The 27,321-nt window shown below is 39.6% G+C and overlaps 1 protein-coding gene across 2 annotated transcripts in view; it reads right to left on the bottom strand.

The window, feature by feature from the left end:
- DPH6 (diphthamine biosynthesis 6) overlaps positions 1-27,321 on the bottom strand; it is a 376,150-nt gene that overhangs the window by 48,867 nt on the left and 299,962 nt on the right. For both annotated transcript variants that reach the window (XM_073348880.1, XM_073348882.1), the window contains one exon: positions 20,096-20,501. In XM_073348880.1, the coding sequence (XP_073204981.1) occupies positions 20,096-20,501 (406 nt within the window). The remainder of the gene's footprint in view (positions 1-20,095; positions 20,502-27,321) is intronic.

The following is a 27,321-nucleotide window of genomic DNA, read 5'->3' as shown; positions in this document are numbered from 1 at the left end:
TGTGGAATATTGCACAGTTCTAAAAAGGACTAATGAACAAGAAAAAGTCCTAATTCCTGTTTCTGATTTGCCCTCAAAATGTAACAGTATCTTCTTTTCAGGAACCAAGACATGAGGTATCTTTTTTGTCTAATATACTTTTCTCCCATTGCTTTACCAGGTGAGCCATTAAGCCAAGTAAGTCTTTTTGCCTCCTTAGCCTCATTTCTGAGCAACATATAAGGGGTGGGAAGGGGAGATTTCTAAGGGAGTATCCTTAGAAGGCAATTCCTCAGAGGGATCATTCTTCTTTTTCCTGTATTGAGTCGTGAATAAAGGTAAACTAGCAATAAGTAGCTTATCAAGAATGGCAGGCTGTAAATGCATTTATAAAATGAAACGCACACACAGAACTACAAGAGCATACATTGGAACCACTCTTTTACTCCTGCTCCTTCGAAGAACTAATGTTTAAGCATCCACATAGATCCTATTTTTAAAAATAAGACATACAGGTATCTTTCTAACTGGCTGAATTATATACATTTCTCTAAAATATATTTAAATGTTGTTATAATTTTAGTAGGGTAAATTTGATTTATTGTGAGAAAAAAATTAAAAAGTTATCGAAGACAAAAATATCATTTCTTAAATGTGATTGTTTCACATTATATGAACTAACTCTGTGTATCTACACGTGTTTCACAGTTAAATATATAGTAGTGCATATATTTATTAGACCATCCCACAAACAGAAGCACTAAAAAAATAATTTAAAGGACTACATTATGATTGGATCAAGATACCACCTCTTTTGCTACAGCGGTTGGCAAGTTAGGTCTATTCATTGGATTTTCAGACAGCAGCTTTGAGGCATGACTAGAAAAGCAGAGAAAACGCCAAGGGGACTAACAAAATAAGACTTCATTGCTTGACTTTGTAATTATAGTAACTTTTGCTATAATGCCCAATAACCACTGTGACAGGGTCAGGCCAGATGGCTACAGGAGACTAATAGAAGGCAGATATATTAGCCTAAGGCTAAGTAGGTCCCTTTTCCCTGGATAAGGTAACAGGGAAGGTTCCAGGACAATCAGGAACCTTCTGGAGACAATTAAGACAGGCTGATTAGAACACCTGCAGCCAATCAAGAAGCTGCTAGAATCAATTAAGGCAGGCTAATCAGGACACCTGGATTTTAAAAAAGGAGCTCACTTCAGTTTGTGGTGTGCGTGTGAGGAGCTGGGAGCAAGAGGCACTAGGAGCTGAGAGTGAGAATGCGGACTGTTGGAGGATTGAGGTGTACAAGCATTATCAGACACCAGGAGGAAGGTCCTATGATGAGGATAAAGAGGTGTTGGGAGGAGGCCATGGGGAAGTAGCCCAGGAAGTTGTAGCTGTCGCACAGCTGTTCCAGGAGGCACTCTAGACAGCTGCATTCCACAGGGCCCTGGGCTGGAACCCAGAGTAGAGGGCGGGCCCAGGTTCCCCCCAATCCTCCCAACTCCTAGTCAGACACAGGAGTTGTCGACCTGGACTGTGGGTTCAGAAAAACGGCCAAGCTGAGGGCTGCTGTGAATCTGCCAATAAGCACAAGACCCACCAAGGCAGAGCAGGAACTTTGTCACACCACAGACTATTTTAAATCTGAATTCACTAGTAATTTAGAGAGAATTAGGAATGTAAGAGTCCTACCATACATGTTTTCTTGACCTGCTGCTCACAAACCGGGAAGAATTAGTAGGGGAAGCAAAAGTGGATGGGAATCTGGGAGGCAGTGACCATGAGTTGGTTGACTTCAGGATCCTGACACAGGGAAGAAAGGTAAGCAGCAGGATACGGACCCTGGACTTCAGGAAAGCAGACTTCGACTCCCTCAGGGAACGGATGGGTAGGATCCCCTGGGGGACTAACAGGAAGGGGAAAGGAGTCCAGGAGAGCTGGCTGTATTTCAAGGAATCCCTGTTGAGGTTACAGGGACAAACCATCCCGATGTGTCGAAAGAATAGTAAATATGGCAGGCGACCAGCTTGGCTTAACGGTAAAATCCTAGCGGATCTTAAGCATAAAAAAGAAGCTTACAAGAAGTGGAAGGTTGGACATATGACCAGGGAGGAGTATAAAAATATTGCTCGGGCATGTAGAAATGAAATTAGGCGGGCCAAATCGCACCTGGAGCTGCAGCTAGCGAGAGATGTTAAGAGTAACAAGAAGGGTTTCTTCAAGTATGTTGGCAACAAGAAGAAAGCCAAGGAAAGTGTGGTCCCCTTAATGAATGAGGGAGGCAACCTAGTGACAGAGGATGTGGAAAAAGCTAATGTACTCAATGCTTTTTTTGCCTCTGTCTTCACGAACAAGGTCAGCTCCCAGACTGCTGCGCTGGGCATCACAACATGGGAAATAGATGGCCAGCCCTCTGTGGAGAAAGAGGTAGTTAGGGACTATTTAGAAAAGCTGGACGTGCACAAGTCCATGGGGCCGGACGAGTTGCATCCGAGAGTGCTAAAGGAACTGGCGGCTGTGATTGCAGAGCCATTGGCCATTATCTTTGAAAACTCGTGGCGAACGGGGGAAGTCCCGGATGACTGGAAAAAGGCTAATGTAGTGCCAATCTTTAAAAAAGGGAAGAAGGAGGATCCTGGGAACTACAGGCCAGTCAGCCTCACCTCAGTCCCTGGAAAAATCATGGAGCAGGTCCTCAAAGAATCAATCCTGAAGCACTTACATGAGAGGAAAGTGATCAGGAACAGTCAGCATGGATTCACCAAGGGAAGGTCATGCCTGACTAATCTAATCGCCTTCTATGATGAGATTACTGGTTCTGTGGATGAAGGGAAAGCAGTGGATGTATTGTATCTTGACTATAGCAAAGCTTTTGACACTGTCTCCCACAGTATTCTTGTCAGCAAGTTAAAGAAGTACGGGCTGGATGAATGCACTATAAGGTGGGTAGAAAGTTGGCTAGATTGTCAGGCTCAACGGGTAGTGATCAATGGATCCATGTCTAGTTGGCAGCCGGTGTCAAGTGGAGTGCCCCAGGGGTTGGTCCTGGGGCCGGTTTTGTTCAATATCTTCATAAATGATCTGGAGGATGGTGTGGATTGCACTCTCAGCAAATTTGTGGAAGATACTAAACTGGGAGGAGAGGTAGATACGCTGGAGGGCAGGGATAGGATACAGAGGGACCTAGACAAATTGGAGGATTGGGTCAAAAAAAATCTGATGAGGTTCAATAAGGATAAGTGCAGGGTCCTGCACTTAGGACGGAAGAACCCAATGCACAGCTACAGACTAGGGACCGAATGGCTAGGCAGCAGTTCTGTGGAAAAGGACCTAGGGGTGACAGTGGACGAGAAGCTGGATATGAGTCAGCAGTGTGCCCTTGTTGCCAAGAAGGCCAATGGCATTTTGGGATGTATAAGTAGGGGCATAGCGAGCAGATCAAGGGACGTGATCGTTCCCCTCTATTCGACATTGGTGAGGCCTCATCTGGAGTACTGTGTCCAGTTTTGGGCCCCACACTACAAGAAAGATGTGGATAAATTGGAAAGAGTCCAGCGAAGGGCAACAAAAATGATTAAGAGTCTGGAACACATGACTTATGAGGAGAGGCTGAGGGAACTGGGATTGTTTAGTCTGCGGAAGAGAAGAATGAGGGGGGATTTGATAGCTGCTTTCAACTACCTGAGAGGTGGTTCTAGAGAGGATGGTTCTAGACTATTCTCAGTGGTGGAAGAGGACAGGACAAGGAGTAATGGTCTCAAGTTGCAGTGGGGGAGGTTTAGGTTGAATATTAGGAAAAACTTTTTCACTAGGAGGGTGGTGAAACACTGGAATGCGTTGCCTAGGGAGGTGGTGGAATCTCCTTCCTTAGAAGTTTTTAAGGTCAGGCTTGACAAAGCCCTGGCTGGGATGATTTAATTGGGGATGGGTCCTGCTTTTGAGCAGGGGGTTGGACTAGATGACCTCCTGAGGTCCCTTCCAACCCTGATATTCTATGATTCTATGTTACGTAAAGCCAACTCTCAAGCACTGTGACAATAGCAAAATACTTTATTTTCAGCTCTCTTGGTAGTTACTTAAAGCTATTTTCACAGCTTAAAAGTTACACTTCAGACGGCAAAAACTTTTATTTTTCCTCTGCACTTTTTGTTGTTGTAATGGTTGCATTATAGAAGATAAATGAAAGAAAGACAGAAAGAATGAACGAACAAATGAACAACAAATACTTGTTAAAAGGGTTGGAGGTGGTAGAACAAAACTGCAGTACTTATATGGATGGTAAACATAATTTTCATAGACCTTCTGAGTCAGACTCAGAGTTTGGCTTTCAAAGGTGCTTCAAAAACTAAAAAAACAAAGCAAAACCCAAACCCTTACATAACTGCATAGTGGAAAAGGTTTGAATCAGAGCTGCTTTACAGTACTTGCAAAACTCAGACAATACATACAAAGTGCTTTCTTTCAGGCCTGTTTCCAGCTGCTGTTTTACCAAAGTCTTAAGAAAGTGGTAGCAACAAAAAAGAACTTCAAAATGTAAATTTCAAATGCAAACCTCTTTTAAAGAAAATGAGCATATGTTTTCATAAGAAACAACAAAATAGCAGAAATGTAGATATGCTTGCATAATAGCAATAAAGTAAGCTGATTACTACTCTCAGCTACAGGGAAAGTAGATTTGCAGTGGTGGCTGCTTTGGGTCCACTCCCAGAAGCCAAGTGGGTAACACTATCAATTTCCCAGTATACCAGTAAGTTGCTGTTAGCCAGGTCAAGGGGCCTGATTGATTTCTGTGGCTGTCAGTCACCACAGATGCCAAACAACACCCTAATCTATCAATCAGCAGTACCGAAGAGTGATTAGAGTAGGTTATGTAGGATTCAGCCAGTATTTATTGGGATAGAGATTGCCCAGACCTAAGAATGATGACTCTAATTGTGAATGATGACAGACTACCAGTAGTAGCCAGGCAACGTTACTGGATGACCCATTAAGATCATGTGCTTATGTTGTCACATTAGAGAGGTGCAAGTGCACTGAAGATTTTTTTCATTCTTCCTCACCTATCCAGGTACATGTGATCCACTCTCCCATTATAACAGTCCCTATTGTAAAGTATCAAATTTATTATTTGTGTTGGTACCAGTTAGCAGTGTAATCCTGAGCTCTGGCCTATTTTGCAACATCAACAGTTTACTTTTACTCTTCCATTTATTTTGCCTCATAAGCATGCCTCAGTGTAACAATGTGCATTCTGAGAGTCAGTAAGACAGCTTGTTACTTGTACTCAGCGCTGTAGCTTATTCCTACCACTGGGATGACTGCTCTTACCAATAAAAGAGAATACAGAGAAGGATTTGGTGCAAGTGACACATGTGAACTATGGACATGTGCAAAAAGTAATTTTTTTTCCAATATGCAAAGGCTCAAAAATGCGTAGGCTCAGCCATGGCAGGATCATGGTGAACTAGTCTCAGGGAAGGTTTTAATGAATGTTTTGCCCCACCCAGTAATTCACAAGGGCACTGAGCATGTTAGGCAAGAGGCACTGTGATTTCTAGATGGATGGAGACTATCCTATAGTGGAGACGTATATGCCATACAATTTTGCTAATTTTTCCTGCCTGAAGTCATTGTTTTATGATGTTTATATACTGGTGCTGTGTTAATACCACACTGAAAGAAAGCTTCTCAGCCCTCATTTTGGCATGATACAAAGCCACCTGCAGTTAATGCATGCACTGATATATATATATGTATCTGTGTAACTTTCATGCACCAAAGTTACTATTTTTCTAAAGGACACTGACTTACCCAGATTCTTTTCTGGCTAATATAAAACTAATTTTCTTACTATCTATTGTATACAGAAGAAGATTTTTATTCCATCATTTTGAGCACCCTCACTGAAGCTTTTCACTCACTAGCCAGTTACTTGTAAGGGGTCCACATTACTGCTGAGATATAAGCTCAAATGCATCAAGCATTGCCAAGGTCACCACAGAAAACGACTGGCCTCCTTGAAAAATATAGCATTCAATTGCCTGAGGAGAAAACATCCTAACGCTGTTCCAAAACCAGTTTTCTACCGTAGCAAACCTAGAAATTCAACATTATAATCAATGGCTATAATATATATTTCTATGAAAATTGTGTATATCTGCAGGTGCCTTACTGACATGGATCCAATTACATAAAGATAATAGTCTAAATGAACTGGGGAACTAAAAAGTACACTTTATTCACAAAAGTGAATTCTGTGAATTGCTTGGAAACAGACTACAAAACCTGACACACAGCTGTGAAAACACTATGGAGGAATGAAATAGATTATACACGTATCTCTGATTTCATTAACAGAGATCTTAAAAACAACATGGAGAGTTACACAGTAGTTTCAAAATGTCTTCATCAATAACTTGTCAATATGCTGGATCAAGAATAAAAGGTGTTGTCTGAAACTAATCACTGGGCAAGCCTATTAAAGATTTTATTTCCATCTAAAGTTTAGGCCAATACTTTTGTGGTATGAGACTTTGCAATATCATCACCTTCAAGTGACACATGCTGGTCTACTCTTCGCAGCTAGATGTTCTCACCACAGCTTCTGGTTCTGAAGTCTGGCTTTGGCCCTGAGCAGCATAAGGCAGTTGGAGATCTCTCTTTCTGGCAGCTGCACAGTTGGAACATAAAACTTGCAATATGATAGAACAGAGGGCCTATGCTCTAAAGAAAGAACTAATACATTTAAACAACTGCTTCATAGGCAAAAATATGTTCATACAAGAATTCAGCCAACTGGTAACACTAATTTTAAAAGAATTTTACAAAATTCAGGGTAGCAAACAAAAATGAATTTGAACAATCCTTTCCCCCATAACTCGATGTGATAAGCTTTGCTAAAAATATGTTACAAAATGACTTTTGGTAGATGAAATAAGAGTATGACCTTAAAAACAGGTGTAAAAAATTTCAACTGCCAGCATTAACAACCAGTTAATTTAATATCTGAAGTTTCTTGATTGGACACTTTTTGGGCAGTAATAACAAGATTCCTAAGCCACTTTCTGTGGCCCAAGACCAAATTTAGCTACTTTCACCTTTTTAAAACATAATTTCAAAACACCACAGTGGATTAAGTCAATGTTTCCTAATTGATTACATATAAATTATAACATGATTCATTTCCCCAAGTACCGGTACTACTTTAGCCAGTTATTTATTTATCTATTTAATTTATTTATTTATTGGAACAGCAGCAGAGAACTGATGCCTCAACTAGTACTTGGCAAATTCTTTGTTTTCTTAACAGGAAGCTTAAGGAATTAAAAATGAATTTTCCTCTTCCTCAGGTTTGGCAACCGTTTCCCAGATTTTCCATTTAACCTAAATTAATAGGGTTTGGTAGAAAACCAAGCTCAGTTTTCACAGTCTATTTCAGACTGCATTACGACACATTTACAATATTTTTGTCTGACCAAATTATATACTTTAATCACACCACCACATATTTTCCCATTTCTGCATCATCTGCTGGTGATGGTAAAGCTAATCAGTTACAAACCAGCCACATTTCTAACACTGGTTTCGTAGCCATTATAAACTGTCCCTTATACTTCATTAATATAAAATATAGCAAATATTGCATCCAGAAATGCACAACAGTAATGAACAACTCATTACCAAAAGATACTGACATACTGGAATGAGTCCAGAGAACAGCACCAAAAATGGTGGCCAAGGAAAGATGAAACAAATCAAATACGTATAGTTTTAATATAACATATGTGTGTTGGGGTGGAGGTGAATAGCTTGATAACAGTTTATCATTATTTGAAGCGTGTAAACAGCAAAGATATAGAATATTTGGGTGACATGCAGAGTTATAGTTAAGAGTAATGGGATGAAATTAATAAAATAAGAAATTAGGCTTAATATCTTAATTTCAGAAAAAAATGTCCTAACAGTGAGATATATTAAACTGTGGTATAGTTTCCTAAGGGAAGATGAAGAGCCCTATTGTTCAGGACTGTGAAAACTAGCCTGGACATTAATAAATAGAAAATATGCTATAGGGAACAATTCTGCATTGGTTAGGAGCTGGACTGGAACATCAAATATCTGTAGGACTTTTCCAACTCTGATTTTTATGATTCTTATGGCTGAGGCACAGGTATGGGAGGGTATCAGGAGATGAGCTTTGATCATGCTATCCGTTGTGCATGAATAAATCTTACGAACTTCAGTAGGTGTTATGTCCATTCAGAGAGAATTATACATGTACAACTGAATCTGTGAGTTCTAATCCTGGCTCTCCCATAGCCTTCATGATCTTAGTTAAGTCACAAATTCTGTGTCTCACTTTCTCCATCTGTGTAATGAAAGTAATAATATTTTTCTACCTGACAGGGATGCTATAAGGTTTAATTCATTAATATTTGTAAAGCACTTTAACAGAGTCTGATGGAGGTGCTATGTAGGAGCAAACAATATTTTCAAACCCCACTCTCCCTTCTTCTAGTAACCCTTAATGGCTCCTCTTCTGACTGAATCTGATTAAGATCTCAATGCTAATCAAGGAAATGGTTTTTTTGGCTTTAATTGCCTGTGCTGAGGCCTGAGACCAGGGGAATGGGTAGAGTATAAAAGAATCACTCCTGGCTACTGCCACTGCATCTACTGAGCATCTGGGCCCTTTTGACCATGTTGGAGAAGACTGGTGGGGGATAAATGTCCCTCTTTATCTTCCCAGTCACTGCTGCTTCTAGTGCTGCTGGATCTTTTGCCCCTGCCCATCATACTGGAGGATGCTTGGGGAGAGTTAAAGCACCTAGTTTGTCCTCCATGCACTTCTTGTAGCTGTCACTAGAGCTGTTGCACTCCTTGAGTCACTTCTAAAGCTTCCTTCCTTTTATTTTTTTCCCTATGTTACCTATTTGAATATGCTATCTGGACAAAGCCCTGGCTGGGATGATTTAATTGGGGATTGGTCCTGCTTTGAGCAGGGGGTTGGACTAGATGACCTCCTGAGGTCCCTTCCGACCCTGATATTCTATGATTCTATCTGTGGGTGGGCCAACAACCCTCTGTGTATTTGCATGTGTGTTTTCTGTTATGGTACGGAGGATTAGTTGTGAATGAACAAATAATACACATATATGTTACTTAGATTCTTGGCAGAGTAGCATCCCATGTACTTTGTTTTGAACATCGAACAACATTATTGTCACATTAGCTTTTAGAACAGTGGTTCTCAAACTTTTGTATTGGTGACCCCTTTCACACAGTAAGCTTCTGAGTGTGACCTCCTCTGCCCCCTTATAAATTAAAAACACTTTGTATTAGGGCTGTCAAGCGATTAAAAAATTAATCACGATTAATCACACCGTTAATAATAGAATACCATTTATTTAAATATTTTTGGGTGTTTTCTACATTTTCAAATATATTGATTTCAATTGCAACATAGAATACAAAGTGTACAGTGCTTACCCTATATTTATTTTTTTACAAATATTTGCACTGTAAAAAACCCAAAAGAAATAGTATTTTTTCAATTCACCTAATACAAGTACTGTAGTGCAATCTCTTTATCATGAAAGTTGAACTTACAAATGTAGAATTATGTACAAAAAATAACTGCATTCAAAAATAAAACAATGTAAAACTTTAGAGCCTACAAGTCCACTCAGTCCTACTTCAGCCAATTGCTAGACAAACAAGTGTGGTTACAATTTGCAAGAGATAATGCTGCCCACTTCTTGTTTACAATGTCACCTGAAAGTGAGAACAGGCATTCTTATGGCACTGTTGTAGCTGGCGTCGCAAGATATTTACATGCCAGATGTGCTAAGTACTTCATACTTTAACCACCATTCCAGAGGACATGCATCCATGCTGATGATGCTTATTAAAAAAATAATGCGTCAATTAAATTTGTGACTGAACTCCTTGGGGGAGAATTGTATGTCTCCTGTTCTGTTTTACCCACATTTTGCCATATATTGCACGTTATAGCAGTCTCAGATGATGACCCAGCACATGTTCGTTTTAAGAACTTTCACAGCAGATTTGACAAAACGCAAATATATACCAATGTGAGATTTCTAAAAATAGGTATAGCACTTGACCCAAGGTTTAAGAATCTGAAGTGCCTTCCGAAATCTGAGAGGGACGAAGTTTGCAACGCCAGCTACAAAAGTGCCATGTGAATGCCTATTCTCACTTTCAGGTGACATTATACATAAGAAGCAGGCAGCATTATCTCCCATAAATGTAAACAAACTTATTTGTCTTAGCGATTGGCTGAACAAGAAGTAGGACTGAATGGATTTTTAGGCTTTAAAGTTTTACATTATTTTGTTTTTGAATCCAGCTATGTAACAAAAAAAAAAATCTACATTTTTAAGTTGCACTTTCACAATAAGAGATTGCACTATAGTACTTGTATGAGGTCAACTGAAAAATACTATTTCTTTTGTATATCATTTTACAGTGCAAATATTTGTAATAAAACTTATAATACAAAGTGAGCACTGTACACTTTGTATTCTGTGTTGTAACAGAAATCAATATATTTTAAAATGCAGAAAATCATCCAAAATATTTAATACATTTCAATTGGTATTCTATTGTTTAACAGTGTGATTAATTGCGATTAATCAACAGCAGTATTTTTTATATTTAACACTGTTATAAATGCTGGCGGCAAAGCATGGTTTGGGGGTGGAGGCTGACAGCTCATGACCCCAATGTAATAACCTTGTGACCCCCTGAGGGGTCACAACCCACAGTTTGAGAACCCCTGTTTTAGAAGACATACTCCTCATGCTTGTAATTCTGCAAAGTTAGCTGGTTACCAGCCTGACTGAAAGCAGCATCCCAGCTTTACTTTATAGTCCCACATGAGCCAGCTAGCTTCAGTGGAAAGCACCACTAAACTCATATCAGAGGTTTGTGTGTGGAGGGAGGTTAGGGGAAACACTTGAATAAGAACCCAAGTTAACTCTGCAGTTAAGACATAATAAACTTATGGAAAGTAAAAGCAGGAGCTCCCAATATGGAGTCAGCCTAATAGCGAAGAGAGACCATCTTAGCAGAAGCAGCTGGAGCAGACACAGAGTACATAATCTCTGGAGATTGATTTCCTCAGACTGACTTTTTCAGTTTAAAGAACAGGAGTACTTGTGTGTTCTTTTTGCGGAAACAGACTAACACGGCTGTTACTCTGAAACCTGTCATTTTTCAGTTTAGACTCAGTATTAGGTTTGTTCTGACCTTTTCTTGTCCCTTTACCTAACAGTCCCTGACCGGGCAGCCTCACTCTCTTGACTCTCTGTGCTCCTATCATCCTCTTATTTTCCTCTTCTCATCTTCTCTATAATGTCCCCTTTCTCCTTCAGACCATCCTAGCTCCACATATTTAAAAAAATTACAAGGAGAAATATAGAAAAATAAACTTTAAAAAAATGTGGAAGCAACATGCCATTTGTTAAGCATCACTGTGTTTATCCTGCTTGTATGCTGTATTTTTTCCCCTCAGCTTTTGCCTGTCTTGTGTATTAGCTATAAACTCTTCATGGCAGGGAGCACATTTTTAATATAAATATTTGTTTTGTATGGAACCTAACATAATAGGATCCCTATCTTGATTTCCAGCAGCATCTACAGGCCCTATACAAATATCAACAAAAAAGAACAAAACAGATGGTCATGGGAGTCTTAAACTAAGATAATTTTTTAATACATAGAAAGCATGTAACCTTCAATATTTTCAGCAATATATCAAATGTCCTCATATTGAGTATTTCTTTTATATCTAAAGGCGATGATGTGTTTATTTTTATACTCTGACAAGTTTTCACCTTCCCTTTCAGATATCAAAGATTTTCAGAATATCTAGTAAAGTGACAATAATTAAATCTCCCCCCAAAAATTACCTGTTTTCTCTGCCACTGTAACTGTTACACTCTTATTTCCCCTTAATCTGGTGTGTGTAATACAGGTCCTGTATGGACAAAAATTGCACAATATTTTCTTGATCAAGTTTTTATATCTAAGATGTTCAAAATTATGTATTTATTTTTCCTCTTTCTAGATGTTTTGAGAAAAGTAAAGCATGTTTGTGTTTGTAGGCTGGGGCTATAAGTGGTGGAGATTCCCCCAGTTCCTTCCAGAAACTATTTCTCAGAGGGCATGTCTAAATGGGGATACTCAGGAAAGTTAAGCTGAATTAACTGAAGATGTAAATTTAACATGCATTATTTAACACTCAATGACTCACTCAGAAGTAAAGTGGTCTTAGGATGCTTTAGCTTAATTCACAAAGCGTCCCTGTCTAGACATGCCCTAAAGAAAATCTTTCCTTGTAACTTTGCTCAACTTCCTCTCATTACTCTTAGTTTTATCCACTATGATTCCCTAAAGAATGCATCATCCATCAAATATTGGAAACTTATTGTGTCCTCTTAGCTGTCGTATGGAAAATTTGCTCAGACGCTATAGCATCTGAATAACCTCAATGCTCTGCACCTAATCTGATGGAAAACCACCAGTTTAGAAGCAATACATTGTATTTATTTCTTGTAGATCATTATCATGTCAGGTTAGAAATGAACATGGCAACGTAACACATTATTTGCTAGCTCCAGTAGGCAGTATCCAAACTGAATTTTCCATGAGTATGTCTTCAAAAACCTGGGCGAAAAAGTGGGGTTGGGATTATTTTGATCTCTTGTAAAGTGCTTCAGAATAGATGACTTGCCAAAGTACTAGCTGTCAGGTCACAGTACTTGTTATGACTTCAATATCCCAATAACGACATGGTTGTTTTTCTTAATTCTCTTCTAACACACAATCCCAGGCAAATACATACGAGATACAAATAGAAAAAAAGCAAACTGCTGCCAGAGTGGATTTCTGGTGATCAACCTTGCCCCCTTATTCCTTCTGTACTATTCCCAAAGGACAATATATGTTATGACGGCACACATACATCATTATGAAAAGTGTAGACAAAATTACATATAGTCTCAGGTTAAAGTGTAGTACTACTTTGAAAAGTGAGTAGGCAATAATGACATCTTGTTACTTAACAGATCTGCTCCTGCATGTATTCAGTGACCAACTTACTTAAGATAAAAAAAAAAGGTTGGATTAATCTTTACTGCTGTCAGCACTGCAAGACCAACAGTTATAGGAGAGTGTCCTGTATTATATTATGACTCACCCAAAATCATCAACAAAACTGTTAACTAAGTTCCACCTGCAGGTATAATTTATGTTCTGGGATATGGGTCTCAAACCTTATTGAAGAAAATGGCAGTACACATGTATAACCGATGACAGAATACATCTTGCAGAATTTTTGTCACTGGAAATGATGCACAAGTCACGAAGACTACAGCTGGGCTTTCAGATTCCAGGGTGAAATAGCAGAATTGGCTGTTGGAAACATCTTTTTCTTGCATACTGCAAGTTTGATATGGGAATCACTGAGGTTTAGTAAACACGGAAGTCCACAAATCCTTTTATTCCAAAGAGTTATTTTTCAGAGTAGAATCATACTTTAAAATTGAACACATATTTATTATTATATTGTTACCAAACTACATTTTGATTTATATCCTCTTTTGCCTTACTGTGTCCCTGTTTTTTTCTATATTATTAAAAATCAGCATCTTATAACATGATGTTTTAGCAAATGCAAGAACTTAGGCCCTCCCTATTAAAGATTCAAAAGTATTTTTGCGTAGTGTGCGTGAACAAGGTTTGTGAAATGCTAATGGTGTGAATTATGGTCATTCATCACTCCTATACTGAGGTATAAGCTAGTCTACTGGATGGTATGGCAAATCATCCTGACATGTTTATATTAATGTTTATGTAAATGAGCATAAGAAAGAAATGGTCAAATTTATGTTAAAGACTTTTAAAGGCTTAACAGCATCTTACTAAGTATATATGTCAGCTTAATCTAATCCTCCTACTTCTAACACGTCCTATGGTCTCAGCACGGTGCCTATAATGCTCTCATATGTTATGAGGGATTGACTCTGAGAAGTTCACCATCAGCAGTAGACTTTGTTTAATAAAACTTTACATTTGGTCTTAGGCTGACAGAATGCTATCTTTCTCAAATTTGCATCACAAACCTTTAGCTGCTTCTGACATCAATAACACTGGCAATAATACTTTCCAGTAATCTGTTACAATACAGAGTGCACATATTCTCAGTTCCCATCTTACTTTGTCAGCTGCAAACAGGCTGCTCTAATTTGCGTGGACTGGTTCAAATGAACATTGAAATTCATTGCGCCAAAAAGCACTCTTCTAATCAGCATCTCATTTGAGCAGATCTTTGGTGGTGTTCCCTTCCTTGCCTCAAGGTCTTCAAGTTCTACTTAAGTAAAGCATCTTTCTTTCCCTTCATGTCCACACTGATTTCCTTGTAGAATGGACAATGCATTGGGCTTCTGAGCTCACCAAAAAGTCTGCTGATGCCAGCTACTGAATTAACCTCAGGAATGGAACAATAGAGTATGGTTATTACATTTGTCTCCTGTGGAGTGTTCCCTCTTATCCCAAAAGTGATCAATGGAAGCCCATCAATATCTAGAAACACAGCAATGTTTAGTTAGAATAGAGTATGTTAGAATTTAGTTAGAATATGACCTCCCATATGAGGTCATAAAAAGAGGACCCACCAAAACTCTCTCTCAGTTCCCTTTCAGTTTGAAGCCTGTGGTAAATAAGGACTCTGAAAAGCAGGGATGGCAGGTGGGTCATGGGATCCACACTGAATACAACACCTTGAAGAACAGCAGTTCATTGTTTTTCAAGCATGTGTCAATGTGGATCCCAATGTAGGTAAATGGCAAGTAATATACTCTCAGGATTGTGGGAGTGAGGATCATCAGCTGAATCAGTCAAACACGGAATGAAGAACTACTCTCCGAAACTTGGTGTCTGCCCCAGCACCTGTCAAGGGCATAGTGTTTCACAACTGTGTCAGTCCATGTTGCAACCTTCCAAATCTCAGAGATCAGAATATTTCTGAAACAGATGACAGATGCAGCCTGTGCTCTGGTGCAGTGTGCCTTAACGTTTGAAGAGAGAGGTTTGCCAGCCAGCTGATAACAGTGAAAATGCACTCCATGGTCCACCTGGACATTTTCTGGGACAAGATGGTTTGGCCCTTTGACAGGCCAGAAATGGCCACAAAGCATCAGGGAGACAGCTGAAATAGCTCATTAAGGCAACACAGTAAAGCTTTGCATACATCCAGGGTGTGCAGTTTCTTCCTTCCTGGCATCAAACGCAACTTCAGGAAGAAGACTGGCAAGGTAATGGATTGATTTAGGTGAAACTCTGAAAACTCCTTAGGGCTGAACTGGGGTGCAGTCTCAGGCACCATGTTGTTCATATGAAAAGCTGTGTAAGGCACTCCAGCCATGAGAGCCTGGAGTTCACTGACTCTTAGAGCTGAAGTGATGGTGACTAGAAAGGACAGTTTATGATGGTAAGGAGGTGCATAGACATGGTGACAGTCATTCAAAGAGAGGCTCCAGGGAGGACAAAACTGAATTCCCATGAGGGAGCTGGATCCTGAACCAGAAGGCAAGTATGAAGGAAGACTCTGGGGAATTTTGATAATGTTGGCTGTGAGAAGACGAAGCACAATGGTACTGATGTGTGACATGCCAATGCTGCTGCCAAGTGAACTCATCAGATAATTTAATACCCAGTTCAGTGCCTGTCTTTACATGCTGGTGGTGGCTTATACCAGTAGGGGAATCTGGCAAACCTCTCTGAAAGGAGAAGTTTTGTGCTTGACAATGGGGAGAACTTATAGCCCACTGATGGTGAAGAGCAGTAGACCTCTTTTAGGGGTAGCACTAATGTGAATGGTTCTGTCGATACTGGAGCCTGTACCGGTACCGGCAGTCACTTTAGCACAAGTGATGTTCCTATTCTCTCCTAAGCTTGTCTTCCATGGTTGGTCTCAATGCTGTGGGAGGCAGTCCCACAGCCAGGGTTGGTGCTAACAGGGTTTTGAGCACCATCGGTGGTTCCTTCTCCACAGCCCTTGATGCTTTGTGGGGCTGGTGGATTTCTCTCCAAGGCTTTGTGTTGTCTCTCCTTATGGGAGGCTACTGAGCTCTGTCTGAAGTCTCTGCCTCGATGCTTGAAGTAACATCTGTCAGTGCACCCTTTGATGTCAGAGATGTCTGTTTTGACACTGATGGTGTAGATGCCAGTGACGGTGCCAGTTCTTTTCTCAGCGCCATCTTTTCTGCACTGGTCTCAGATGTAGTGTATTTACTGAATGGGGTGCTGGATGATGATGGCTTGTCTACTAACAGGATCCTGGAATTGTTTCCTCAGGCTCTGATGAGATCTTCACAGATTGTTCTAGAAGATGGAGTTTCAGCCCTGTCTCTCTCAACTTACGCATTCTAAAAGAAAATGACAGGCATGCTGAGCATCTGCTAGGTATGTGTGATTCCCCCAAACTAATCCCCCTTTGAAGGGGATTAGTCCATTGCAGGATGGACAGGGCTTTAAACCTGCAGGTTTCAAGTCTGCCGCATTAAGGAGGAGGGGGCATCAACATGGGGGGTGTAGTCATTGATACTCAGTTAAAATGGGTCAATTGGATGACTGAGGTTGAACATAAAGGTAATGAAAGGAGTTCTGGAGAAAATCAGACGGTTTAGTCAAAGCTAAGAACTAATGTGCTGGATACTCACCAGGTTCCATCTCGCTGCCACAGTCTTCGAATTGCAAGGAAACATCATGCTGCTCTGCCCTTTATACCCTCACATGGGGGCATGAAGAGGCACAAGGTGAATGTGTGAACCCAACAGACACAACTATTCGAAAGTTTCCAGTCTTGTGAGCACTGAGGCTCATGCACACTTACAATGGGATGCACACTGACACATACTTACTTAAAGAAGAAGGTTCTATTTTTTAGTCAAAAAAGGTAAAAGGCAATGTGTTTCTATAGTATGTTAGCAACGCACTAGTTGAATCTCTTATGTGTTTTAATCTCAAGTAGTGGACTAGCATTTAAATTAAAAAGTCAACAACACAGAGTCAGCAACAAAAGCTAGCTTTACTAATTATAAAAAGCCTATAGTTAAGTTTATCCAAATGTAGCAGCATAAAAGGCAAAAGTTGAACTCCTCTTTGGACTACAGAATAAAAGTGTTTCCTGTAGAGCACATTACTGTTACTCTAGTGACACCAAAGCAAAGTATGACCATAGTAAAGTATAAGTGGAAAGTTCCTAGAACCTAATAACCAGTCAAGCTAAGAACGTCTATGTAAAAACCTATTTATTAGTGTATGTCTATCAACAACACGACTTTAACTAATTTGACAATTAATTTAACAACACAATCTCAAAAACTAATACTTTAAATTGTCAATGAATTATAGAATCTAAAAAATATTCTGGAGTCTATTAATAAAAAGGTTGGGAAAACAATAAAAAAGGTTTGAAAACAGTCAGAAAGAAAAGGGTTTCATACTCTTTCTTCCTACATGTTTCACCCTTTTGATATGCAGAATTATACAGGTAAAACAACTGTAAATATTGTTCAAAACTGACAGTCGGAATATATAAAATTTATATTAATTTATATTTCATGAGCTATATAATAATAGCATGAAGAGACTCCGGGGGGCATTTTAGTGGTCCATTAGTATACTGCATCCCTTGAAGGTTGAAGCAACTCCACTGGAGGTCTTATTCCTCACAATGCACCCACTTAACCATGCCTCTTGTTGTGCCTTAATGCTGTATTAAAAGATGTTTTTTTCTGATTTTGATCCTTCCTTACAGCAGAAAGGAAACAAATTTAAAAATTCTCATATCTGGGGTCTACAGTACACTGTCAGAGTGGTAGCTAACAGGAAGAGTAGCCTCATCAGTAGTCACTTTAACTGGAAACTTTATTTTCAGATACATTGTACAGTGCGTCTTCTCTCCATATAAACTTTTTGAACAAAAGTGTTAAAGCAACACGGGTGAAGTTTCCTTTTAAATTCTTTACTGGTAATTTAGTGCTGGCTATAAATGTAATGCCTACTACGTTTTCACAAGAATTCATTTCTTACGAATGATGATAATGACAACGGTCATTAGGGCCTTACAGAGATTTAAAAGGAACCAAGGATGAATGAATAAATAAAAACCATGATGACTCATTCTATACCCATGCCATTAGTATAACATAAAATACCAAACAGTCAAATTTCCCTCCATCCCACCTATTTATACATTTTGCTCAATTCTAGACTTAAATAAGGCAAATGTACGTTATTCCAAAGTCATTATTATATGCCCTGTGAAACATCAGGGAGGAAGCAGGCGAAAGGATAATGTAAATCACATGCTAGGAACATGTTTTAATCAGGCTTCTTCTTAGCTCTCAAACAAGGCATAGTAGAACAACAACATTCTGTCAGGCTATATGTTCATTTCTTGCTTCTTGGATTAAGCATGCTTATTCCATGCCACATTTTTTATCGCTTTCTATTCTTGCATTTTAAATCTATTAAACAATGTCAAGTTGAATTTCCTTCAAAAACTGCTGCAGGTTAAGTAAAAAACAAAAAAAAATAGGATCTTTGAGGGCTAGCTTTTATGTCAGCTAATTAATATGGATCATTTGTGGTTTTACAAATATCTTTTTGTGTGTGTGTGTATGCATGTGCACAAGAGATGAATATAGACTAAGGGCCTGATCCTACAGTAGAACCTCAGAGTTACAGACACCTTGGGAATGAAGGTTGTCAGTAACTCTGAACAAAGCACAGTTCGGACTCCAGATCCAGCAGTTGATGCTCCAGGTCAGGTCTAAGCAGGAGCAGAACTTCCTACTCACTGCCAGCATGAGTTTGCAAGCTTATCCCCCCCTGCCCTCCCTTCTTAGCTGTGTGTGTGTGTGTGTTCCTGGGGTGGGGGGAACATCCTGTCTTCTCCAGGCCAGGGGTGTGTGGGGTAAAAGCAGCCCATCTCCCTCCCGATGGAGGCGGGGATGGGCGGCGAGGGAGAGGTGAAAGCAGCGCAGACTCCTGCTCTGCTGGCTCTCTGTCTTGGTCTGCAGCAGTAGCATCTTGCTGTAAGTGGCTGCCTCATGCATGGGGGTGGGGATGGGGACAGGGACAGGCAGCCCAGATGTGCCTACCTTTAAGTATAGGCACAGTACAGTATTTGCTTTTTTTTGTCTCTGCTGCTGTCTGGTTACTTCCAGTTTCACATGGTGTCCAAGTGACCAGTCAGTCTGTAACTCTGGTGTTCATATCTTTGAGGTTCTATTGTACTTCTATTGAAGTCATCGGCTAAGCTCTTGTTGATTTCAATAAGAGCAGGATTAGGTCTTTAAACATTTTGTAGGCCTGTCAAATTAAAGAGGTTTCTGTGCAGTTGCACGTCCTTATTGTTTTCTCTAACTGAATATAGCACAGACCCTAGACATCATGACACAGGAGATAAATTATAATTATAATATTGTTACTGGTTTGAGCTCTCTTTACTTTGCAAGGGGATCGAAATTCTAGAGAGTTCTAATTCTGCAACAAACATTAAAGATTCAAACAATATACTAAATTTGTTTGCTCAACTGTCATTCATCCCTTCAGACGGGTCTATTTTAAAGCCACTGATTGACAAAACACTTAGCCCACATTTAAAGACACCCATGCACTCACCACTATTCTCTACCTTTGAGAAACTGACACTTTTTCATTGTTTTTATATTTTAATCTTGTTTCTGCTCTAAATAATTTTTGCCTTCTAGCAACTGGAAATTACCAGCTATGCTGTACATGATCAGCAATACAAACGCTCGGTACGTAAACTGTTCAAAGACTTTGAGGCAGAAGATTCATTCTTCCAGAGTCTGACTCATTTTTGTTTTTGTCATCTCTTTGGGCTGCCAGATTTCTTGCCAGGCTAATTTTTTTTTGCTAAGTGGTAATATGGCTGGTGATCAGAAAAGGAACATTCATATCCTAATCATGCCTACTCGTCACAGGTGCTTTTCCAGCTAAACTTTAGATATAGGTAAACAAATATTCCCCTTCCTCCCAACAATAGTCTTACCTGCTTGTAGTGTTTCAGCATCAAAACTATCCTTCCTGTAGAAAGTTCTGAAACACAAGGGAATTGCAGTGCAATCTTCTGAAAGTTTCTCGACAGCTTGTGTAAACACAGCAACCATATCATGAAGAGTCCTATCTAAATTGACTGACGAAACAGATGGTGAAATCAAGTTTAGGCATATTGAGATAGATGCACTAGATGCAGAACTGGACTCCACAGCTTCACATACAATTTGGCAGCCCTCTGACAACATCTTCATCACAGACGTTTTCCTTTCTGATGGATCATCCACTACTGCAATGACATGCCACTCAATGACTGCATCTCTGGGTAGGTGGGGAACCACGACCACAGTTAGCATTCCACAGACTGCAGCTAGATCACTGTACATCTCTGGATCTTCTGCCTAAAAATTAAACAAAATATCCTGGACATTAGCAAGGAATGGAAATACCCGAGAAATAGAGAACGTGCACCATGAGAATTTAATTTATAAAACTGGCAAAGCTACAAAGAAATAGTAAACATGTTAAATGTTAAAGTGAAAGGAATGACTCATATTTCGTTATTAAAAAAAATTAAAAAAATATATTAAAAAAATACAGTGTGTATACTATGGTATATTCACATTGTGTTTATATGAATACTTCAGTGTTGTTATCAAGGATGCTTTGGTTTGTTCTGCAATCTTTTCTTACTGAGAAAGTCATCTTAAGCAATTATGAGTTTAACAGCTAATACCTGCTCATCTTCCCAACCTTAGCCTCCTATTAAGTCTTTGTCATTCAAAGGAGTAGTAGTGACGTTAACAAACTTTATGCTCATTCTTATACAATAGACAGGAATCAAAGAACAGCAGACAGATCATGTAATGTGACATTTGTCCATTCCAATATTCTTTGAATGTAAGAAATGTTAATGGTGCTGCTGAGGCCATGGAAATAGATGAGCACAATACTTATGTTCCATGAAACAAATTCAGTTACCAGTGACATAGGCTGCTCTGAGAAGCAGCATGTCTTGAACATAGCTTTCTAAAGGGTGAGAGCCTCTCCCTAGTGACGAAGTTCAGCCTGCACTGGCCCTACAGGTCTGAGGTTATTCTTACACCAAAGCCCATTACTTGGCAAGCCAACTGCTGTGCCTGTGAGCTGTATTTAATAATGGCAAACAAGAAGTGGGATAATATTTAGTTTCTTACTTTCCCTACAAGCCTCGCAAAAATTACAAGCTAAATTTTACTATACCATGGTAACAACTATGGGAAGGGAACAGAGGGCTGCAGATCACTGCATGTTCACTAAAGTTTCCTCTGGGAATGAGGGGAGGAATTTGAGAAGCTGCACCCTTTTAAATCTAACAGTTAAGGGTTTTACAGAGAATTCTGTTCTGAATTCTTAGTAATCCAGAGATTGCCCCGCTTGTATTGCCCTGCACTTCTATCCGTTTTGTTCTCACAGCACTGCTCCCTCAGGATAGCAACATAAGGCTCTAAGATATTAAAACCCAAACAGAAACTCAGAATAGCATACTTTAGCCTTCAACAATCTTAAAGTTAAGCATGGGCTTAAGTGCTTAAAGTTAAATATATTGTCAGAGTTACAGAGTGGAATATGCCTCAGACCCCTTTTAGTCCCTCTGAAGTGCACTTCTTAGGTGACAAACCTGGCTTCCTGCACCTCACTCTGAACCATGCAGCCCAATCACTCAACAGCAGTTCCCTTGTTTCCCAACTGCATTAACATGAGAAGCCCAGCTGCTTTTGACACCTGTAAACCCTTCCATTCCAGGGATCTGTGACGAGGGAGTTGATTAAAGTGACTCAAAAGTAGCATCTTCAAAACAAAGCATTATTTATTCATTCCCCAAAGGTACAAAGTATGTAGAGCTAAGGAGAAAAACAACAAAAGATCTACTATATACATGGCTCTTACACCTAAATCTTTCTGTGCCAGCTTTTGTAAATGCTCCTCAGCCCTGCTAACCCCTATCTCTGGCTGGGAGAAACAGATGTACTGCTTACAACATGCTCTCTCTGGTTATTCCCTTCCTAGCCTGTCAGCTTTCATGACATTCCCTGGGCAATCTCTGGCCACTCACTCAACTTTGCTCCCTTTTCTAGGTCCGGGGTCCTGAAATAGTTTCATGTTCCCTTAGATTTCTCTCTTTTCACCCTTGGCAAAACATCTATGTCACCAGGGTGGGGCCAAGGGGCCACCTCTTCAGGGCTATGCACCTAGCTGCTGTGTTGGAGAATTTGTTGAGATGCTCCTTATCTAGGCCTTTGTTCTAGTTTTCTTGCTTTGTTTCTTTAACAAACCCTTTTGACCTAACTCCACAGCAAGCAGCCTGTTATAAACAAGCACACAAAGACATACAACAGATTTATAAAAAATAATACAGATATTTCCCAGTTCTCCACACATGTGCCTAACTGCTCTCCTGAATTGGGGCCCAAATGAGTAGTACCATTTTATGTATGCATGTGTTCCTAACACATTTCACTCATGAAACCTGTTAAATGAAAACGAATCTGTTTATGAAAGTAAATCTTATTTTATTATATATATCTTCCTGAAGGAATACTGTGTTGAAGGAATAATAAATTACTTTTACCTGTCTTCTGAGCATATGAATTTTTATTTAAACAAGTTTCAGATTTTCTTTCTGGTCAACAGTTTTTTTTTTTTCATTTCTTTTAAGAGATCAGACACTAAGTACTCTTGATATTAGTGGCTTACACTTTCTTCTCCTTTGTGTTTATGATAACTTTTTTATATACCAATTTGCCTATGCTGCCGTCTATACCGGTAATTCTCTACATTGCCTGACCTATGAATGGAAAAATAATAACAAGTTAAAACAGTCATTTTACCTGAAGTCGATAAGGCCATAACACTCACCCTGCCTTCAATTCACATGCTCAATTTTCATCCACTCACTCTCGACTTCGAGAGGAAGGAATAATGACAGGTTAGAGGCACTTTATTTCAAAATTCACTCACAAAGTTATTGACAACCATTTTTCCACAGAAAAGTCTCTGCTTCTTGACCCTCGTGAGCTGTTTACATGAAAAATGCACTTACTTCTAGATTAACGATAGTGGAGTCTAATTCCATACCAAACATATAGCAATTGCTTTAGCATCTCTGTTTTTGATATGAGACCAAAAATAGGGATAATTTGTCTCAAATTGCAGTCACTTCAGTCATAATAAAATCTCACTGAGTACTGTTTGCTTTCAGTACTTTCATTAGGTAAGCTGGGGCTGTTATTAAGGTACCAACACATAAATGTTATATTAGCACTTAACAGTAGCACAGTATTCTCCTCCAGGAGATGAATTCTAACCTTGTCAATATAATTCTGCTCTGAGTGCTGTAAAACAGTTTGAAAAGATGAAATACTGGCGCTTTGCACTGAAAAAAAAAAGTCATGCTCATTCAGGCTTAAAGGCCACTCTGTTGGCCCAAGGTGCTGAGGTACTGTTTAGAAAATAAGTCTAAAGAAGCTCTCTCAGGTCAAGTCAAGCATTGAGACAAACTTTTCTACTTTCTTGTACTGTCTTAGGTTGTTAAATCAATTACTTAGTATTTCTGCTTGCCTTCAGCTGCCATTTAGAATATGAAAGGAAATATAGGAAAGGCCAAGATAAAGTACATTTTCAAACGCAACAAATGATAATCATTCTGAGTGAAAGACATGCACTGTGCACCCAGTCTCATAAATAGGACCCTACCAAATTCACAATCCATTCTGATCAATTTCATGGCCATAGGATTTGATATTTAGTCAATTTCGCATTTTCAGATGTTTACATCTGAAATTTCATAGTGTTGTAACTGTGAAGGTCCTAACCTAAAAAGTGGTTTGGGATGGGGTGGCATTGCAAAGCTGTTATAGGAGGGCTACAGGACTGCCACAGTCTCTTCTGTGCTGCCTTCAGAGCTGGGGAGCTGTAGGGAGTTCCCAGAGGTAGAGGTGGGTCTGATTTTCCCCATGCTGTTGGGAGCACCCCAGCTGGGGGCTCCTAGCTGCTAGTCCCATCCAGGCTAGGGACAGGATTTGTCCTAACCCTGCACAGCTGCTCTTGGCGGGAGATCAGACCCTTCTCCGGGTACCTCCTCCAGCTACAGAAAGCTCTGCGGCTGGGGCACTCCCAGCAGCTCGGGGAAGACTGAACGCACCTTTACCTCGGGAAGCCTTCTCTGGCTGCAGGAAGCTCTGGAGCTGCTGCCCAGCCAGAGATTCATGCAGCAGTGGGAGATACCCAGAGGTGGGTCTGATCTCCCCCTGAGAGCAGCTGTGCAGGGAAGAGTAAGTCCCATCTCTCCCCAGCCCAGGGACTAGCAGCTGGGTATTCAGGGTATTCAGTTATTTAAGGCTCACTTTTTCAAACAAATAGAACATCTCTATTCTTCAAAAATGACAGTGCTTTTTTGAAAATAAGTTGGGAGAGGTCACTGTTTAAAGATCTAATAATAACAGACAATGGAATATAAGAAAGATCTTTAATCCCCTGCCCCTCCCACTTCCCTACAGGATTTATTTCATGGTCTGTGACAAATTTTTCATCGCTGTGAATTTGGTTGGGCCCTACTCATAAACTTGCATTTTGCAGCACCCCAACCTTTAACTTAACAAAGCACAAGCGATGGAGCTGCTGGGAACTAAAGATCTTTCTTATATTCCATTGTCTGTTATTGGCTTTTTAAACAGTGACCTCTCCCAACTTATTTTCAAAAAGGCACTGTCATTTTTGAAGAACAGAAATGTTCTATTTGTTTGAAAAAGTGAGCCGAAGTTGTTACTTCTAAGCTGCCTTAAATAACTGAATACCGTTTCTTTAGCATCTGCAGCATACAAGGTATTTCTTATAGCATCAGGAAGTGCCAGGGAATACTGTATATAAGGAACCAGGATTATTTAAGTTAAAATTGGCAATTTTTAAAAGTTACTTACAATCTAGTTATATTAATCTTTAAAATGTGAGTGGGTTATACTGGATTGGGAAACAACAGGTAGGTAATTGTATGGGGGCCCTGATTCACCAAGATACTTAAGCAAATCAAATAAATGGGAATATTCACTGTGCTTAAATTTATTCACATTTACGGAGCTTGCTGAACTGGGGTCTGAGTCTGTAAAGATGGTCAGGGTAGGAGGTTATTGAACTGACCTTTGTATCAAAACAATTAATATAAAAAAAAGTCTCACCGCTTCTTGCCAAATGAAGGAAAGTTCACAACTGCAGTTTCTCCCAGATTTTTAAACATATAATTAACCTGTACCTGGCTACCTTTCCACATTAACAATAAAACGGTGGTTTAAAACAGAACTGCTGTATGCTCATACACAAATGCTTTCCTGAGTTTTTTTTCTGTCAAAGGACTTATATGCCTTAAGTTTGTATGCCTCATTTGATCAGGACATGCAAGCATATGAACTACAGAAACACAAGATGGATTTAAGAGGCAGGCTGCAAATTTATTAATAGAACACTGGGATGAGGGAGGGTACCAGGCATTTAACGGGTTCCAGTGGCTCTAACCAATAGCTCCATGTGTACCCGCCAAGGCGTGGCAGAGATTGCCAATGGAAGACCTCAGTCTGTGAAGACTTCTCCTATAGGCATAAGGGCTACCAGTGAAATTCCAGGTCTCATTTACCTCTGGAAGTGGCCTTTTTAGCTTTTATATGCACTTGACACCTGTCACTAACTGTGACAAGCTAATCAGTTTTACTTTTCCTAATATTAAACTTACGAGTCCTATTGCTTTCCACCCAGCTGTGCCTCCATGATGCTGCGAAGAAGGTGAAAAAAACCACTGGACCTTGGAAAATTTGGTTCAATGGGGAAAATTCCTTACTGATCCTATAACAGGTCATTGGGCAGATCTAAAAACACAGCTCCCATGCTACAACTAAAGGGAGGGAGAGTGGTTAAGCTACATGGGCAAAGATGCATTTGAAAAGCTTGGGAGAGTTTAAATGTGTATGTGTGGGCACGGGGTACATGCAAGAGCAACTTGGCTAGCTCTGTCACCCATCCCCAGCCAGTGGGAAGGTGGCAGATCTGAGGTAGGTTGGGCAGTTGCCTCTCTTGCCCCATGTGTGCTCTTGCATCTCCCACCCCTTCTGCCTTCTGGGCATCATGTTACATCCCCCACAGTCTGTTCAAGATCCTTTCCTTTTGACTGCTGACGGGGCTCTGAGGGAGACGGTTAGTTTGATTTCATTCTGTTTTCACTCTTCATGTACAAGAGTTACATGAATCCCATCACTTATTCCAGTGAATGCTTAATTGGGTGTTGTATTACTACAAAACAGAGTGGCAGTCACTGCAGTGAACACACCTAAATCAAAACCACTGCACTACAAGTGATGTAAATTAACTTAAGAAGAATGTGACACTCAAAAATGTTTAAATTAAAATAAGTCTTGCTAATTGTTAAAGTTTTTTTTAATTAAAAAACTGAAAAAGCTCACCACTTCCAAATGAAAGAGGGAGTTAAAAAATATTCAGATCTGACAAGCATGTTTTCAATCCAATATAGTATTTTACCTAATGAAAAAATTTATTTGAAAAAAGATACACATTTTACATATTTACATTTATTACATATATTTGCTTGTTTGGGTTTCTTCCTTTAAGTACATTACAAAGATTTCCTTTTGTTGTATGTGTGGAGGTTAAGGTTTAGTGATTTCATGAGTGAATATGGGATCTGACTACATTTGAGAGAGAGAAATATATGGGTAACTGCTAGTTCTACAAAGAACTTACTTACAGAACAAAAACTGTTGTTTCTTTTAGAAGTTTAGTTTATGCAAACCTTCTCTGGTATGTATTATTACACCATTACAGTGGCAAGATTAATGTGCCTTTAAATAATACATTTAAAATTTCCTTTACACTGTCTGCATAAAACAGATTGTACCAGACTCCAGAGATCCAGTTTAAGCTTTGCTACAGTCTCCTAGAACAATAGGTTTATGACTTTTATAAGTGGTGATTCCACTAGGAAAACTGCAGAGAAATAAAATGTCAATTCCTGAGGAAAGAAAGACAGAAGTAAACCTCCTTTTCAGCATTCTAGTTTGTCAAACACGTATGAGCCAAAGATATCTCTGGTGTAACTCTACTGATTTCAGTGGGTAAATCTGGCAGGTCCAGTCTTTCATAGTGATAAAATTAAGTGTGAAGCATCTTTTCTTTTCAAAG

Source organism: Lepidochelys kempii, chromosome 6, assembly GCF_965140265.1.
Source record: "Lepidochelys kempii isolate rLepKem1 chromosome 6, rLepKem1.hap2, whole genome shotgun sequence".
Classification (NCBI taxonomy): Eukaryota; Metazoa; Chordata; order Testudines; family Cheloniidae; genus Lepidochelys; species Lepidochelys kempii.
The sequence above is the reverse complement of the archived record's forward strand: the minus strand, read 5'-3'. Positions and strand labels throughout refer to the sequence as shown.